The sequence below is a fragment of the Aethalodelphis obliquidens genome, unplaced genomic scaffold, assembly GCF_003676395.1.
Source record: "Aethalodelphis obliquidens isolate GAN/ISIS:26980383/991018 unplaced genomic scaffold, ASM367639v1 scaffold9, whole genome shotgun sequence".
NCBI classification, from domain to species: domain Eukaryota; kingdom Metazoa; phylum Chordata; class Mammalia; order Artiodactyla; family Delphinidae; genus Aethalodelphis; species Aethalodelphis obliquidens.
In genome coordinates, this window is record NW_020837953.1 from 31,741,156 (window position 1) to 31,758,081 (window position 16,926).

The 16,926-nt window shown below is 54.6% G+C and overlaps 1 protein-coding gene across 3 annotated transcripts in view; it reads left to right on the forward strand.

The window, feature by feature from the left end:
• SLC9A1 (solute carrier family 9 member A1) overlaps window positions 1-16,926 on the forward strand; it is a 49,412-nt gene that overhangs the window by 19,804 nt on the left and 12,682 nt on the right. For all 3 annotated transcript variants that reach the window (XM_027109555.1, XM_027109553.1, XM_027109554.1), the window contains exon 2: window positions 16,338-16,798. In XM_027109555.1, the coding sequence (XP_026965356.1) occupies window positions 16,338-16,798 (461 nt within the window). The remainder of the gene's footprint in view (window positions 1-16,337; window positions 16,799-16,926) is intronic.

Sequence of the window (16,926 nt, forward strand, 5' to 3'; positions counted from 1 at the left end):
AAGGTCACAGAGCCCGCAAGTGATGGAGCCAGACCTGAACCAAGGGAGGCGTAGGAGCTACAGCTTCACAGAGCACCGCACTTCACCCCCGCCTGCCGCCGCCGCCCCCCTGCCCACCGTTCCCACTCTCTCTGGACCAGAGCTTGGCTCTAACCGGTCCACCTCCTATCTGTGGGGACTCCCTGCTAGGCAGGAAGGGTGCTCTCCCCCTGGTTACTGACTGAGGCCACTGGGGACTAGATCTTCCAGGCACTGATCTGTCCCCACCCTCCCCTGGTCCAAGAAAGCAGAGAAGCAGGGAGGTGGGGCAGAGGAGCGGGGACTTGGATGGATAGGAGATGCAGCCCTGGTCTAGGACCCCCAAACCTGGGGCTGTGTGAGTCCCCCAGCCCCATGGAGCTCACTTCCTCCTCCTAAGAAACCAAGTTAGCACCGCTGCCCCTGTCCTCAGGTAGACAAAGGCCTGGATCTGAGTAGTCGCTCAGACAGCTTCCAGCTCAGTGTTCAGGTCTCCTGAGGCTTCACCCTCACAACTTCTACGAGAGGGTAGAGGGGGGTCGTCCAGGCCTGTGAGATTACAGCCTAGGCTGAGGTCAAGAATCCGGAAACAAAACCCTGACCAGCATGGGCTGGGCCTTTGCCTCACTACCCACCCCTTCCCGGGAAGAATTTGGCATGATAAGATTTGCACGGTACCAGCCCAGGAGGGCCCCACTTTCCTCAGTGTTTAGCCACTGCATGTGGTGCTAGGCACACAGCGGCGGAAATGGCTCCTGTGCTCTGGCTCCCATCCGTCTAGGAGCCGCAGCTCATTATGAAAGCACCAGGGCAGTGATATCAGGGAGCTCGCAAGGCCCTGCCTGGGAGTGCCTTGTTGGTCCAGGGTGGGGCTTGGGGAGGGGCTCTGAGCCCTGGTATCTGCTTTCAGGGTGAGGTTGTGGAGCGACATGTGTTCTAGAGGCTGTGAGTGGTGACGTCACAGGAGTCCTGCTCAAAGAATAGGGGGCACCACCACCTGGTGCTTGAGCCTTACCTCACGGGCCCTTTGCCTTCAGCAACACAGTGGGGCTCACCTGACCCTGTGAGGTGGGTGGAAGTGTCCCCATTTATAAATGAGGACCCTGTGGTCTGGAGAGGTTAACTAGCTTACCCAGGGTCACACGCACCAGAAAGTGGAAGAACTGAGTGACCTTGAATCCTGGGAAGCCAGAGTGAAAGACCCATTGGAGGTTCCCTGGTCCCCTCCGCTCACACGGGAGCAAACCTGAGACCCATAGTTAGGACGGTGTGGGGACTGGCATTCAGGGACAGTGTTCTTTCCTTTTCACTGATAACAACAATAGTTATTCCATACTGAGGCCCCCAGCCTGGTCCTTGGAACATTCTGAGACAGTTCTAGTTAGGTCCATCCTTCAGAGAATTGAGAAAATGGTATCCAGATCATTTTCCCTGTGGCTCAGATGAGGAACCTGGCTGAGAAACGCCCTGGAGGATGAGTACCTGTCAGCTCTGGAGTCAGCTTCCTGGGCTGGAGTCCTGTTTGGCCCTGCCACTTACCGGCTAGGAGGCCTTGGGCAAGTAACCTAGCCTCTCTGAGCCTCAGGTTCCTCATCTGTGATGTGGGTATGATAGGGCCTCCCGCACTGGGTAGTTGTGAGGACTAAGGAGCCCTCAGTGAGGCTGTCATCGTTAACATCCCCATCGCAAGCGGAAGCTGGCCACCGAGCTAGCTGATTAGAACTGGGGCTCCAGCCGGAGTTCCAGGCCCTCCGTGTCCTGCCCTGCAGGGGTTACTTTCCTGGCTTCTGCTGCCACAGGTATCCCCACTTCTCTACCATGTGAAAGATCGTACGATGGGCCCTGCCCAGGGGGAAGCAGGTGTTCAGGGAGACTTTCTTTACTCCTTCCTGGGCACGGGGCACTGCCTTCTATGGGGCGGGCTGGTGGCAGGCAAGTAGGCGGGTGGGCAGCCTCTCAGCCTGCCTGGGACCTCGCCCCTCCATGCCTGGCTCTTCACTGATGGGCTCCCAGCCTCCGGCCAGGCTCTCCCCGCACAATCTGAGCCGGACTCTGGAACCTGTGCCCTGAGGACGAGAGTGATAGACAGTAGGAAGCTGTTACAGGTCGTTTCCTACTGAGCAGCCTGGCTTGAGGGCAGAGCTTGTCTTCGGGGATCAGGTGGTCCTGGGATCAAATACAGCGAGCAAGTTGTGTTGCTTGCTGTGTGCAAGTTCTGTAGGCTCTGAGCCTCAGTTTCTCCTCCGAAAATGGAAACACTGCCTATCTCATGGCGTTACTAAGGCGAAATGAGAAAGCACAGGCTTGGTGTGACTCTCCCTTCCTATGCTGGTGGGCAGCTGGAGGGCTACGCTGTGCCCCTTGAGGCAGTGCGCACAGGCCCCACCCAGGCCTGGGAGGTACCTCTGCAAGAGTTCTATTCCTCTTCACTAGGGTACCAGATGGCTCCTGGTTCTGCAAGCAAAGCACACGCAGAACCAGGGCACGTGGGTTCTGCTAGGGGTTACCTAGAGGGAATCAGAGGTTTAGAGTGGGTGGGTGGCTTACCTCCAAGGTCACACAGCAAGGGAGTGACAGAGCTGGAAGTAAACTGAGGCTTCTGCTCCCAGCCATCAGGACAGAAAGCCAGGGCTCAGAGATGGAGGCAGCCGAGCTGAGCTGTGGCTCTGGAGTCAAAAAGACCAGCTGTAGGGCCTGGGCTAAGTGCCTTCACCTCTCTCTGCCTCCGTTTTCTTAGCTGCAGAATGAGGATGACAATACCTGTATCAGAAAACTTTCAGGAGAACCATGTAGTTAATGTGTACAAAGCGTCACAGTGAAGTGCTAGAAAAAAGGTGGTTCTTTGAAAAAGGTGGGAGTAGCATGAGGGGTGGTATTGTGTCCCAAGTGAGGACTGGCTTTGGAATATTGAGTCCTGGGTGTGAATCCTGGCTCTGCCACCACTTTGCAGTGTGGCCTTGGCCAAGTCCCTGCCTGTCTCTGGGCTTCATTCTTTGCATCTGTGAAGTGGAGGGATCAGATTGAAATGGTCTGGGGACGCCTTGCCTCTTCTAACCTCCTGTGGCTTTTTGCTGCCCATCTTCTTCGCCAGGAGAGGTCCAACTTCCCTTTGATGTTTCTGGAGCCCCAGGCCTTCCTGGCACCAGGACCAAGGCCTGCAGCCGGCTGTGTCCTCATCTCTGCAGTGTCCTCTAAAGGGCAGCCTCCTCTGAGCATGCTCAGCTCTCCCATCTCCTCCGCATATCTCCTGGCTCCCAGAGGCCTGAGGTGGCAAACTGTCCCCAGTGGACAGGGAGAGGAGGCGGGGAGAGGCCCGCCAATGCTCCCTCTGTGTCCGCCCCCCCGCCCCCAACGCTTCGCAACGCTCGGCCAACTGGGCTGTTTTCAGGAGAAGTGTGTGGAGACTTTCAGGGCAGACCCGAGATGGATGCCTCGGGCACCTGCTTAGGGGGAAGCTCTAGCAGCTTAACCGCAGGGACTCTGCTGCCGAGGTTTCAGGGAACCTGCATCTGCAGGGCCCCAGCCACATCCACAGCTCTCAAGATCTGTACTCAGGTACCCTGGGAGAAAGCTTTACAGGTCTTATAGGGGACGAGAAGCAGGTTCAGTGGGGCTTCTGCCTCTCTTCAGCGTCCCCTCTGTCTTTTCTCAGCACCTCTAGAAACTCCTGCCAGCCAGACTCAGCCTGGAACCAGTGATGGCAGGGACAGGGCACCAAGCTCTGCCTCAGAAGGTGCCCTGGTCTCCTGACAGCTGCGTCCCTGGCAGCCGTGCTCTGGTGCCAGCGGGCCCTCTCTGGCCTGGGACTGGGGAGACAGCGATGGGACCACGCCCTTTGCTGAGCACTTTCTTTGGCAGCCCTTTGCTCCAGATACATCACCTCCTCGGACCCTCAGGACAGCCCTTTGACATAGAAATGATTATGAGCCCCACTTTTCAGATGAAGAAATGGAGACTCAGTGGTTGAGTGCCTGCTAGTAGGTGGCAGAGCCAGGAAACCAGGCTGCTGGGTTCTCAAGACCAGCCTCCCTGCCTCCTCTGGTAACCGAGTTTGAGTTGAAACTTGGGACAGAATTCTGAGGCGACACCCCAGTGTGTTTTTTCAGTGTCTCCCTTCCCAGCCATCTCGCTCCCAGCCTGCACCTGGACTGCCTCCCCTGGCCCAGCCCTCCTACAAGCCCGGGACCAGCCCCTCTGCCTCAGTCCTCCAGAGAGCTGGCTGCCGGGCCCCCAAGGGAAGCTGCCTCTAGTGCAGACTGCCGCCTGACCGGGGTTCCTCCTCTCACTAGGGCCTGGCTGCCTGGCTGGGCCAAGGCTTCAGAGTGAGTCTCTACTCCCGCGGAGGGCCCAGCACCTCTGGTGTCACCATATTCCTGCTGTGCTCTTGTGGAAGCCAAGCCAGGTGGCAGCCACGCTGGGCCACACAATAGGCTGAGCCCTGGAGGGCAGACATGCCCTGCTCCCCAGGAGCAGAGAGGCCCCTTGCCATCCCACCCCTCCCTCCAAGATGTGTCCTTCTCCCTCTGCATCTTCCTTGAAAGCGGAGTCGTCACGGTGATTGCCGCAGCTCTCTGGGTGTTTGTTTTATTTTCCTCTCAGTCTTTTTACTTCCATTCCCTCCTCTTTCTCACAGCCACCCTGTGCCACGGTATTGCTTTATCCCCATGCTAGAGGGGAAGGAAGTGGGGTTCAGGGCAGTACCGTGATTTGCCATAGATCACCGAGAAGTTCAAGTTTAGAACAGAAGCCAGCTCCCTTGTTGGCAGACCAGGACTCTGTACACTGCCCCATGCTGCTTGTGCAGTCTTGCTCTGCATGAAGACTGTTCTGAGCCCAGACATCATGCTTGTTGGCATGGACAGAGACGGTATTACAGAGCCCCAGCTTTGTCCACGAGCGGGGCTCATCGGTCAGATGTCAGAGCTGGAAAGGCTCTCAGCATGCCTCTGAGGATGGGGAAGCTGAGGCCAGAGAAAGGCAAGGGCTTGTTCAAAGCACCTAGTGAGGTGGTGGCAGGATCTAGACTGGAATCCGGATCTCCTGAGCCCCACCCTGAGCTTGGCTCAGGCCCTTTTCCTCTCCCAGTGTTGCTTCCTGGTCTCTGCAGGCATTTGGAGGTGAGATGGAGGCTGGGCTGGTCCACCTGCTGGAATCTGCAGGAAGCAGTGCCGGCTGCCCCTGGATCCTAGACTTGATGGCTAGGCAGTTGGAGAGCTCTGCTCCACCCCAGGGTGCTGAGCCTGGGGGCAGCACCGTCTCCCTGACTCCCTCCCCAGGGTGCTTGCAGGCAGGACTTTTTCACCTCCTCTGTCAGAGCCCTCCAGCAGTTCTGCCTGGTTCATTCACCAGGTTGACCCAGAATTCTCTCTCCAGGCTGCTTAAGGCCTTTTCACAGTCTGGCCCTGGGTGAGCCCTGCACTGGGTCAGTGGTCTCAGCTTTGTGACCTGGCTCTGCTGTTACCCGTGATCCTGGCTGCATGTCTGGATCTCTCTGAACTTCTGTTTCCTCATCTGTTGTCTACTGCCCTGGATTTTAGTGAGGACCAGAGAAAAGGCTGCTTTATGACCATCTGAGTGATGGTTTCCTTCTCAGCCTTCACTGTCATTTACGCCCAGTAGAAGTCCTCTGCCTACACCACACTCGTTCTGCCTGTCCTGCCTTTTCGGACGCTGGGGCTTTGCTTGGAAGGCCTTCCCCGTGTCTCCCTAACCCCAGCCCTTCCTTCAGACTCAGGCCAGTTCAGCTAGTGTTTAGTGCACACAAGCTTAGTGCCAAACACTGGAGATTAGGTTAAATTAGGACAGGAATTCTGCCCTCAAATAGTCATGCAGACTCAACAAACAAGTTTTATCCTTGCCCTGTGCCAGGCTCTGTGCTAAGTGCTGGAGAGTCAGCGGTGAGTAAGACAGGGTCCCTGCCCTTGAGCAATCTGGACGGGAGACGGCCAACCAGCCACACGGTGTGAGCAGACTCTTTGGGTCTGCTCGGTGCTCCCATGTCTGGGTCTCATGTGGTCCTCACAACAACCTTGTTAGGTCACTGAGGCAGGAGACGATCATCGACTAAGCAAATACTGATTGCAAGCCTACCGTGTGCCAGGCACAGCTCTAGGTGCTAGGGACACGACAGCAACTGGACAGTCTGCCTTGATGGAGTTTGCATTCTGGGTCAGGGGAACCGTCAGTGAGCACAAACAGGAAGTGATAAGTGCTCTTAAGAATGATAAAGCAGGGTAGGCGGATAGGAGGGTACGGGAAGGCCTCCCTGAGGAGGGACCCGTAAGAAGGGAGGGAATCTGCCGTCCACGTCCACGTATTCAGTGTAGAACGTTTCAGGCAGAGGAGCCAACAAATGCAAAGGCCCTGGGGTGGAATCATATTTGCATCCAGGGAAAAGCAAGGAGGCCAGTAGCTCCAGAAGGGAGTGAGTGGAGCCAGATCCGGTGTTTGCCACTGGACTGGGTTATGGGTTGTGAGAGAAAGAAAGGAGTCAGGATGATTCCAGCGTTTGGGGCCTGAGCAACTGAGCGATGCTGGGGAGACGGGGACCGTGGGAGGAGGAGCAGGTTTGGGGGTGGGGAAGTGAGAGTTCAGCTCCTGTGCCCTTGCTACTCTGCAGGTCCACCCTGTGCACACCCAGACACACCAGCCTCAGGGTCACCCCACGCCCATCCCACCGGAAGCCTCCCCATCTTCTCAGGCTCACTCCAAGCTCTGTCCTCTGAGAGTCATTTTCTTTCATCAGTGTCTTTCTGGCCTTTCTGAGTGGTCACCAAAACCTAGCTGAGGGTTGCCAGGCACCCCTTCTTCGTCACCACCCCCAGATGCTGTGAAGCGCATAGTAGACTCTGTAGCCAATTGAGCTGGGAGGGGTAGAAGGGGCCCCGGATGCCTCCCCAGCGCGCTGTTCCCTCCTCCCCGCCCAGCCAGCACCACCTAAGTCCTGTTCTCTCTCTGCAGCTCCCCCTCCCTCCTCTGCGGCAGCTGAAAATGGGGCGCCAGGACTTGCTTTCTGCGCAGCTGTTGTCCTGGAAATGGTAGAATTTCTCTTTGTCTTGCTTTCCTACGGCCACCTCTCTGTACTCCACCTCTCTATATCTGAGTACGATGATATCGTGAGCAAGTTCAAGTTATATCTAATGAATTTAGTTCATTGTTGTGCTTCTAAGCTAAGTGACTTTCAGCTGGGACATTAAGAACAGCAGGTATTTGGTATACTCAATTTCAGTTTTCTCTTAAATTTGGATTTTGCAAACACTACACACTACCTCCACCAAAAGGAAAAGAAAAACCCAGCTTTCCCAGGGCTCTAAGGTTTCTGGAAATAGAACCTCTATTATTGAACCTCTTGTTTCTTCCCCACCGCAGGTGTGGGCAGACTGGTGCTTGGAGCTCCTGCTGCTGTCTGTAAGTCCTGAGAGCAGTCTGGCAGGAGCCACGACAGGGCTGGGGATGGGCAGGGAGGGCAGAGCCCGAGCTAGGGAGTGGCACACCTGGGGCACCAGGAAAGGAAGGGGATGGTGGCTTGAAACCAGACTGAGGCCAGGTTCTTTCCCAGCTCAAGCACTCTGTGCTTTCCTCTCCTCCACACTCTGTGGTTGAAACCTGGGGAGCGCAGAAAGGCCTCCTTTGAAAGGGATGTGATTTAGATTTTTCTGATGCCAGTGGTACCACAGGATCAGGAGAAAGCAGAAGCCGAGGCCCTCTGGTCTCACTGCCAGCCGCAGAGGTGAGGCCTCCCTGGAACTCTTAGTGGAGGATCTCAGAGTATAAGGAAGCAGGCTTCAGCCTAATGCCATCGTGGAGGGACCATCCAATACATGATGGCGCAGGCAAGGCCGTACACACAGTGAGGTTGCTTCACAGGGGGCAGGGCTGGGGGGCTGGGGGCGTGGGGTCAGCCTGGGTCTGAAACACTGCTCAGTAACCCTGGCTCTCTGACCCTGGGGCACGTAAGTGGTCATCCCTCTGACCTTCTCTTTACCCACCTTAAAATGGGGACAATAATAGTACCTACTGCAGTAGGGTTGTTGAGAGAATTGAACAAGATGCTGCAGTGAAGTGTTTAGCCCAGTCTCTGCCCCACAGAAGCAGTCACAGCACAGTGTGTAGCTTACACCATTTACACAAAAATTTTAAACTTATAGATACAGAAAAGCTTCGAAGTTTATATATCAGTCTGTTTCGGGGGTTGGGGGGTCGTAGAACGGGTGTAGGAAACGGAGAATCACTGGTGGATTATTCTCCTTTGACTTAACTCATATACTTTTGGAAAAAAGTTTTAAATGACCATGATTTCATTTAAATCACCAAAGTAATATATTTCCATTTTGAAAAAAATCAGAAGAAACCAGTGTGTATCCCATGGTCCCCCGCCAGGGACCCAAACCAGCCACGAGAGTCTTTGGAGCCTGAGGTCCTACCCACCCCCCTGAGCTGCTGCCCTTTCTGGCTGCGCGGAGACCTCTGCTGCCTGCCGTTGCCTGCTGGAGCTCTGTATCATGTCAACACGCACAGGCTGTTTACTGCCTGTCCCTGTCCCTGTCCCTACCTCCCCGCCCCTCCGTGAGTCATCCTCCACCTCACCGCATGGGGACTCCATCCAGCATCTATCCTGTGGGGGGTGGGGAGAATCTGCGGGAGTGAAATTCATTCAGCAAATGTTTATGGAGAGCTTGGGTGATTGGGGAGGCTGGACTAGGTACCTAGAGTTGCTGTTCCAGCTCAGGGTGAGGTGAGGGGGAGTAGGGGATACTGAAATGGGACTTGAGACCCAGGGAGAAGTCTGGTGGGAGTGAAAGGCAGGGCAGGAATAGAACCTGGCTCAAGGGCCAGACCTGAAGGTCAGGGGCCCCTCTGAGGCCCGCAGCATCAGCTCGGGCCCCTTGACTTGGGTCCTCGCATGCCTGCCTCCTCCAGCTGTGTGCCAGCACCTTCCTCACTTCCAGGCTGGCTGGAGGCCTCAGGGTCCTTGGAAGGCTTTTGAGACGCCCTCTCTGTGCATTTGTTCACTCTTCCCCCATCAGCCCCCTGCCCTCCAGACCCAACTTCAATTCCACATCCTTTAGGAAGCTTCCATCTTTCCCTGAACCCACTCATCCTGAGCATTATTTTCATGGGGCTCAGGATATTTGGAAAGCCACCTCAGATCCATTCGACAAGATTAGTGCCAGCCCCGCGTGCTGGGCTGCCAAGTCGACTAAAATACCAGCTGCAGAGCTCTCACTCCTCAGTTTGCAGGAGCACCTGACTCAGCCTGGGGGTTCAGGGAAGGCTTCCCAGAGGAGGTGACACCTGCGCTGGGTTTTGAAAGGTGGGTAGAAGTTCAAGGTGAAGGATTTCCCTCTGTGTGCACAGAGATGGGGTTTGGGGACTTCTAGCAACTGGAGGACAGGGGTTGATAGGGATGGGAGGTTAAGTGCTAAGGGTTAACGAACCTGGAATCCTGATCACAGCTTCTCCTGCCAGGTCTCCGAGAGGGCCCGGCAAGTCACAGCATCACTCTGCTTACTGCTTTCGAGTCTCCTTGTCCCCCCTGCCCTCCGGCCCATGTGGCATTTCTGTCCTTACCTCCCCTTTATCAATCATCTCTGAAGTTTGTCTGCCACGTCACAATGTACAGGTGCTTCTGTATCCAGTCCCTTGATTCTCACTTGTCTACACCTGAGGAAACTGAGGTCGTCTGTGGTGATTTGCCCAAGCCTCCTGGTTACTAAAGGGCAGAGCTGGGCCCCAAACCCAGGTTTTGACCTCCTGGCTTAGTCGTCTTTTCCCCGTGCCTCAGGTGGCCCAGCGTATGCTGTTGTGTTCTCAGCTAGCTTATTAGCTAATTTCCCACCCAGACTCGATGTTCCCAGAGGGTGGGACCCTGTCTCCCTGAGATGTGGATTGAAACAGGCAAGAGATAGAGGTACCATTTGGAAGAATGATGGGAAAAGGCACAGAGAGAGACAGACTCCACCAGCATGGGGAAGAGTTCTTCTCCAGGTACTTGGAACAGATTTATTTTTGGCTGTTTTGCAGGGGAGGCATATTGCAGACTTGAATTCTCTTCCTGTTGGTGCTCACACATTTAGTTTTCATTGATGCAGCCTGGCACAAAGAACTGGCAATTAGGAGACCTGGGTTCTAATTCTGACTCTGCCACTTCCCAGGTAGGTAGCCTTGGGCAAGTCACTTCACCTCTCTGAGCCTCAGTTTCTTCATCCGTCAAATGGGGGTCAGGATATGAGATGAAATGAGAGGAGCTATGGAAAAGCCTTGCATCAGACACTCTAAGTGTCCAGTAAGTGTTTTTCTCCTTCTCTGTGCTGGAGATTGTATCTTAAAGTGAATCATGATCAAATATAGTCTTACTGAGTGGGCACTGTTGGTTTACATTTTTTTAAAATTGTCGCTCATTGGGTGACTCCTGTGGGCCAGGAGCTCTAAATAAATGATCTCAGTGACACAGCCACCTTGGTCACTGGGTGACCAGGTCAGGCATCACCCCAGCAACAGAGGAGGAACCAAGACTCAGAGAGAAATGTAACAGTTATTGTGCTAAGTGTTTGACATACGCCATCTCATTTAATCTTTTCAGCAACACTCATATTTGGATATTGGCAAAGGCTTGGCGAAGTCAAGCCTTCCTATTTGTCTTTTTCTTTCCTTGTTTTTCATTCATTCATTACCCATGCATCCATTTGCTACGTGCAGGGTACTTATGCTGGGGTCTTTAAAGGATACAGACCCTAGAAGGCCTTTTTTCCTGCTTCTCTCTCTGGTAAACTTCAAAGCCCAATTCAGATGGTCCCTGCTCTGGGAGCATCACCTACTCTTGAAATTTCAGAGCCCCCTTCCTTTTTCCCACACTTCACATCTGAAAGTCAGTTTTATCTCAATTCACAAATAGTTACTATGCCTACTCTATGCTGGCAGCTGGAGACCCAGCTGACTCTAGAAAGTTCCCACCCTTAGGGAGCTTAACACCTAAGTGATGGACAGGTGCGCACCAGCAGGTCATGATAACGTAGAGTGATTCATGCTATACCTGGGTTTTGAAGATTCTAATAATAATAGCACTCACCGCTTTTTGCCAGCATTGAGTGCTAGCATTGTTTGGCATCCTTTGCCCTGATTATGTCCTCTTGTGCTCCAGAAACCTTCTGAAATAGGCTTTTACACAGATGGGGAGACTGAGGTTAGGAGATGTAACTTGCTCAAGGCCACCAAGCTAGTCAGTGGCTACGCCCTGATTGGAACCAAGGGCAGAGGGGCGAGCGCCACACATCTTTGTCTCTGCCGGTCTGGCTGCAAACCTACTGAGGCGCCGCCAACTGCATCTGGTTTATCTTTCTCCCTGAGGACGTCAGTCCTCAGAGCTGACGTTGATGGTGGGAAGAATCAACACGTAGAGGAATCTGACTCAAGAACAATCAGAGCCCCTCCTACCCCAAAGAACCCTCCGGCCCCAGTGGAGACCGGAGCTGAATACAGACCAGGCAGGCAGGGGCTGACAATTCCCTCCTCCTACCCTAGGAGTTCAGGAGAAGACTGACCCCTTCTGGCTGAGTTAACTGGGGAGTGAGGCGGCAGGCTTAAAAGATGGGAAAGATTCCTCAAGGTCTTTCCTCGGCCTCTAGAGTGGAAGAGGAGCAGTGGTGCGACTTCCCTGGAGAAGAGCTCCTGGGAAGAAACACCTCTGGCACCCTGGGAACCACTCTGGGGCTCTTCAGTCCTGGGTTCTGACGCTCCCCTTAGAAACAAAATAAGAATAAAACCAGGGATAACGTAGGGAGTGGCTAAGAACAGAGACTGGAGCCAGACTGCCTGGATTTGAATCAGTTACCAGCCACTTGACTTTGAGCAAGTTGCTTCACCTTTCTGTGCCTCAGTTTCCTCATCTCTAAAATGAGGGGATGGTAATTGTGACTTCCCAGAGCTTGGTGAGGTGCAAGTAAGTTAGACGTGTCAACACATTGCTATAAACCATAGAGTGCCAGGCTTTCCTTGGGAGGTATTACCTTTCATTACTGTAGTTGAGACTGGTTGCTGGGGCAGTTGAAGAGGGAGTTAAACGGAATTGTTGTGCAACCAGGAACCCCTTGGGACCTGGCCGAGTTGCAGCCCCAGAGCAGTCCTCAGGCCTGGAACTAGGGCAGCAGAGCCCATCGCGTGCCCCTGGGTCCCTGGTGACCCGGCACTGGTGGGCCAAGGAGGCCCCTCTTCCCGGCACTCTCCTCTGACCGCCAGGGCAGGGGAAAGATTCGGGAAGTGGGACTGGGGTGTCTGGTCACCCCGGCAACCAAGGGTGATGTGGGAGAGCCTCGTCTGCCTGCTCCACTGCGCCAGTCTCAGCAGATGGGGACAGTCTGAGGAGCTGTAAATAAAATGTTCTCATGGTGGAGAGCAGAGAGGCTGCAGAGGACCAGGAGCCCCGCATCAATATGAAGTTTAGTCCAGTGCCTGTTCCGTTCACGTGTGTGTGTCAGAGAGAGAGTATGTGCGTGTGTCTGTGTAAGAAGGAGAAGAGGGTGGGTGAATGTGTGTGTTTGTCAGAGTATGTGTGTCAGAGAGAGCAAGAATATGGGTGATTGTGTGCATGTGTGTGCGTAAGAAAGCGAGTGTGTGTGTCAGAGAGAGAGAGAGAGAGAGTGTGTGAGTATGTATGTATGTGTGTGTGTGTGTTCCCACAGTGCCCCCACTTGCCCAACTGCCACCTACACTGGACAGAGTGAGAAACACGTCTCCCCTCCCCCAGCCTCTTCACATCAAAGGGAGGCCAGCCCCAACCTGTGTCGGGGGGTTTGCCCCATGGCGGGGATGTTGAATTCCACACCTTCTCCTCCTGTCCTTGCCCTGGGAGGCCTGGGTGCTCCTGAAGGAGGCCGTGTGGCTTGAGCGATCACTGGACTTGGAGCCTCACGGGTTCTCGTGGTGGGACTGGTCGTGACCACTGACAGGTCACCGCTTCCCTTTGAGTCTCAGTTTCCCCAACCGTGTAATGGAGGATTTGGATGGTCTCCAAGGTCTGTTTCACCTCTCACGGAGCTGGATCTGATTCTAACTGCCCCTGCCCCACCCCCGATTCCATCCTGGTGACATCACCACTGCCACGAGTTCGAGCCTTGGAAGTTTTGCCTCATTTCTTGGCATCTTGGGGTCTTGCCTCAGTGCTGGGCCTTTGTGAGGGGACCAGGCACCCAACTGTCCCCCCTTTCACCTCACTCAGTGTCAGCAAGCTTCCTGCGCTTTGAGGGGACTCTTCAGGGTGGAGTCAGGGCCTTGGGAGAGGGACACGCCAGAACAGGCCCTCAGGCCCCCTTCCACCGTGCTGATGACAGAATCTAGCCCCCCACCCCCACCCCGAAGCTGCTTTCCAGTAATGTGCCGCCTACCCACAGGCCAGGAGCCAGAGTGGATCCCAGACCTTCCTCCCCAGCCTGGGAGAGGCAGGGCCAACACAGGAAGGCCTGGGAGGATCTGCTCCCGGAGCAGGGCTCCAGCCCCAGGTACTCTGGGGGCTGGCTTATTTGAAGAAAGTAAGACGCTCTGAGCTAGAGTCAAGCTCCTCCATTCGACTCTGGGGAGGCTGCTGAATTCTGCCGGAGCCCCAGCTTTCTCTTCTGCAAAATGGGGACAGTAGCTATCCCACAGGGCTGTTGTGAGGACTAAAGAGGTGACATGTGCCATGCTGCCTGCTCAGGGCCTGGCTCCTGATGCACCTTTAGGAGGAATGAACATTCTTCATGTTATTGTTCTTGGCTTGTTTCTCTCTCTCTCACACACACACACACACACACAGCCCCCCACCCCCACCCTGGGGCTGTGCCTTATTTGTCTCTGGGTCTCCGTGCACTGCCCGGCACTTCCTGGGGCCAGGAAAGCTCTGGATTGGATGATGGCAGAGAGGGCGGTGAGGCAGTTTCAAAGCCTAACATGCTAGGTGGAGGTGGAAGCTGTCCTCCACCTGCCCTGGGCTGTCTCTTTAGACTCTGCCTCCTCCTGAGGCAGCCGTTGGTGCTCAGCTCCCAGGGGTGGGGGGTAGGGGTGTGGGGGCCAGCTGGCCGGGTTTGGCTTCCCCAAACTCACATGCTGTCCTGTCTCCCCAAGGATATGGTGTCACCCACACATGGTGGGGGGGCGGGTAGAGGTACAGGAATGGTGTTCTGGAGAGGCAAACTAGACTACGCAAAGTTCTGCAGGCAAAAGAGGATGTAGCTCATTTGCAAGGAATTCGTCAAGGTTGAAACATAAGAATAAACAGTGGAGGGACTTCCCTGGCAGTCCAGTGGTTAGGACTCGGTGCTTTCACTGCCGTGGGCCCAGGTTCGATCCCTGGTCAGGGAACTAAGATCCCGCAAGCTGCACAGCATGGCCAAAAAAAAAAAAATTGACAGTGGGGAGCGGGGAGCATGAGACCTCAGCAAGACCAGATGATGGAGGCAGTGCTGAAAGTTTGGACTTTAACCTTTTAGCAAGTGATCAAGGGAGACTCAGACTCAACCTGACCTACCCTTCCCAGTGTACCAGCCAGGTGAACACTGAGGGTTACTGAAGGGCCCTCAAAGACGGGGACGGGGGAGGGGGCCTTTTTAGCTAAGAGGTGACTTTTGGTCAGGTCTGTTTTCACGTCTCCTGGCCTAGGGTGGAGATGCGTTTTTTCCAACATGTTTTGAGTATCTCCTGGGTGCTGGGCGCTGTGACAAGGTTCTGGGCTGGATAGTGTACTGAGTCTTGAATTGTAGCTGTACTGGCGCCACCCAGATCAGTACCTGAGAGCAGGAGGGCTTTGGGCATGGGGAGGGATGTTCCTCTTCCTTCCCAAGGATCTCAGGGATGAAGAGAGCAGAGACCTGGCCAAACAGGTTATCGGGAATCATGTGGGTCCTGGCCAAGCCCTTTGCATTTTCAGATCAGTAGATACTTGTTGAGTGCCTACTGTGTCCCCAGCCCTGGAGATATAATCATAAACAGGTATGGAATCTGCCTGCACAGAACTTACAGGCTAAGGAGGGGAGGAGAGCAAGAGCCTTCACCTTGAGCAAAGTGTCAAGCAGACCCTCTTAACCAAGAGGACCTTGGGGGTTATGTGCCCGACATGCAGCTAGATGCCCAGGTCTTCTCCACCCACCTCCTCACCCAAAACAAACCAAAAACCCATGGCCAAACCCATAGCATTGAGAGGTGCCCTCTCTGAAAGGGATTTTTGCTACCTCCCAGCTCTGGGTTTGGAACCAAGGGGGCCCGCTGCAGAGAGTGGCCTGCTGCTACTGCTGGTCAGGACCTGGCTTGGGGAGATAGTTGATGGGTCTCAAGCAGAGGGGCATTTTATGCCTTAATGGGGAGGAAGGAGGGGTCGACTTAAAGAACTGCGGAATTTGATGGGAGCTTCTGAGTCAGACCTGCGTTCTGTCCTGGTTCTGCTACTGATTTGCTGTGTGATCTTGGGCAAGTCCCTTCCCTTCTGAGCTTCAGTTGCCCTGTCTTTAAAGTGGGTGGAATTGGGCTAGAAACAGGGTGGCAAACAGGTTTTGTCTCACATGCAAAAGTGATGTATTGCCGTCGGCCTCCTGAGCAGCTCTCTGGGCTCAGCAGGAAAGTACGCGAGTCTGGGGTGGGAAGTTGCTGCGTGCGTTCTGCACGTTTGCAGGCCCCTGGCAGTATGATTCCCCAGGTTCCTTCCTGCACTGATACTCTTTGACTCCTCTGTGCTTCTTCCTATCTCCTGTGTCACTTCCCTACCAACCATTGTCTGCGTTTTGCTTAAATACCTCCATGATGAGGAACTGGCTGTCTTCCCTCAGACAGAATTGTTGGATTGTTAGGCCTGGTCTTGAGCTCACATCTGTCTCCCTGAACTTGTCCCTGGAAAGTGACTTGGGTTCAGGTGTAGGTAATGCCCTTAGGATTGCAGATAGAAGTTGTGAGTGGGGACGGCACCAGAAGAGAACTCCTGCCCTGACCTGGGCAGACAGGGTGGTCAGGGAGCTTGGAGCCTCCGTAATCAGTGTATAATTTCTGCTTTCTGGAGGCATACAGAGCTGCTTCTTTATACTACTTTGTGACAGTGACAGAGATAGCATCTGTATAACCTTTGCAAAAAGCACTTTAACAACATCATCACTTAGTTTATACAGCAACCCTCTGAGGCTGGTATCATCAGCTCTGTTTTACAGGCGAGGAAGCTGAGGCTCAGGAAGTTAACAGAGCGGCCTTCTGAAACCAAGCCTGTGCCCCTCTCAGCAGCTGCCCTCCTCGTCCCCAACCCCATCCCCAGCCTTCTGTTCTCCTTGCTCCCCGCAAGCCCATGCCTCCCGTTCTCTTACCCTCTGCAGGTTTCCACGTGATCCCCACCATCTCGAGCATTGTCCCGGAGAGCTGCCTACTGATCGTGGTGGGGCTGCTGGTGGGGGGCCTGATCAAGGGCGTGGGCGAGACGCCCCCCTTCCTGCAGTCAGACGTCTTCTTCCTCTTCCTGCTGCCGCCTATCATCCTGGATGCGGGCTACTTCCTGCCCCTGCGGCAGTTCACAGAGAACCTGGGCACCATCCTGATCTTCGCCGTGGTGGGCACGCTGTGGAATGCCTTCTTCCTGGGCGGCCTCATGTACGCCGTGTGCCTGGTGGGCGGCGAGCAGATCAACAACATCGGCCTCCTGGAAAACCTGCTCTTCGGCAGCATCATTTCAGCCGTGGACCCCGTGGCCGTGCTGGCCGTCTTCGAGGAAATTCACATCAATGAGCTGCTGCACATCCTTGTCTTCGGGGAGTCCCTGCTCAATGACGCCGTCACTGTGGTGAGGGGGCAGGGACCACACCCACGTGCACACAAGACGCAGATCCGAATTCAGGTCCAGAGTGAATCCCACATCCACCCGCTAATGATAGTAATAAGATAGCAAATGTCCCTTCCTGCTTGCTGTGT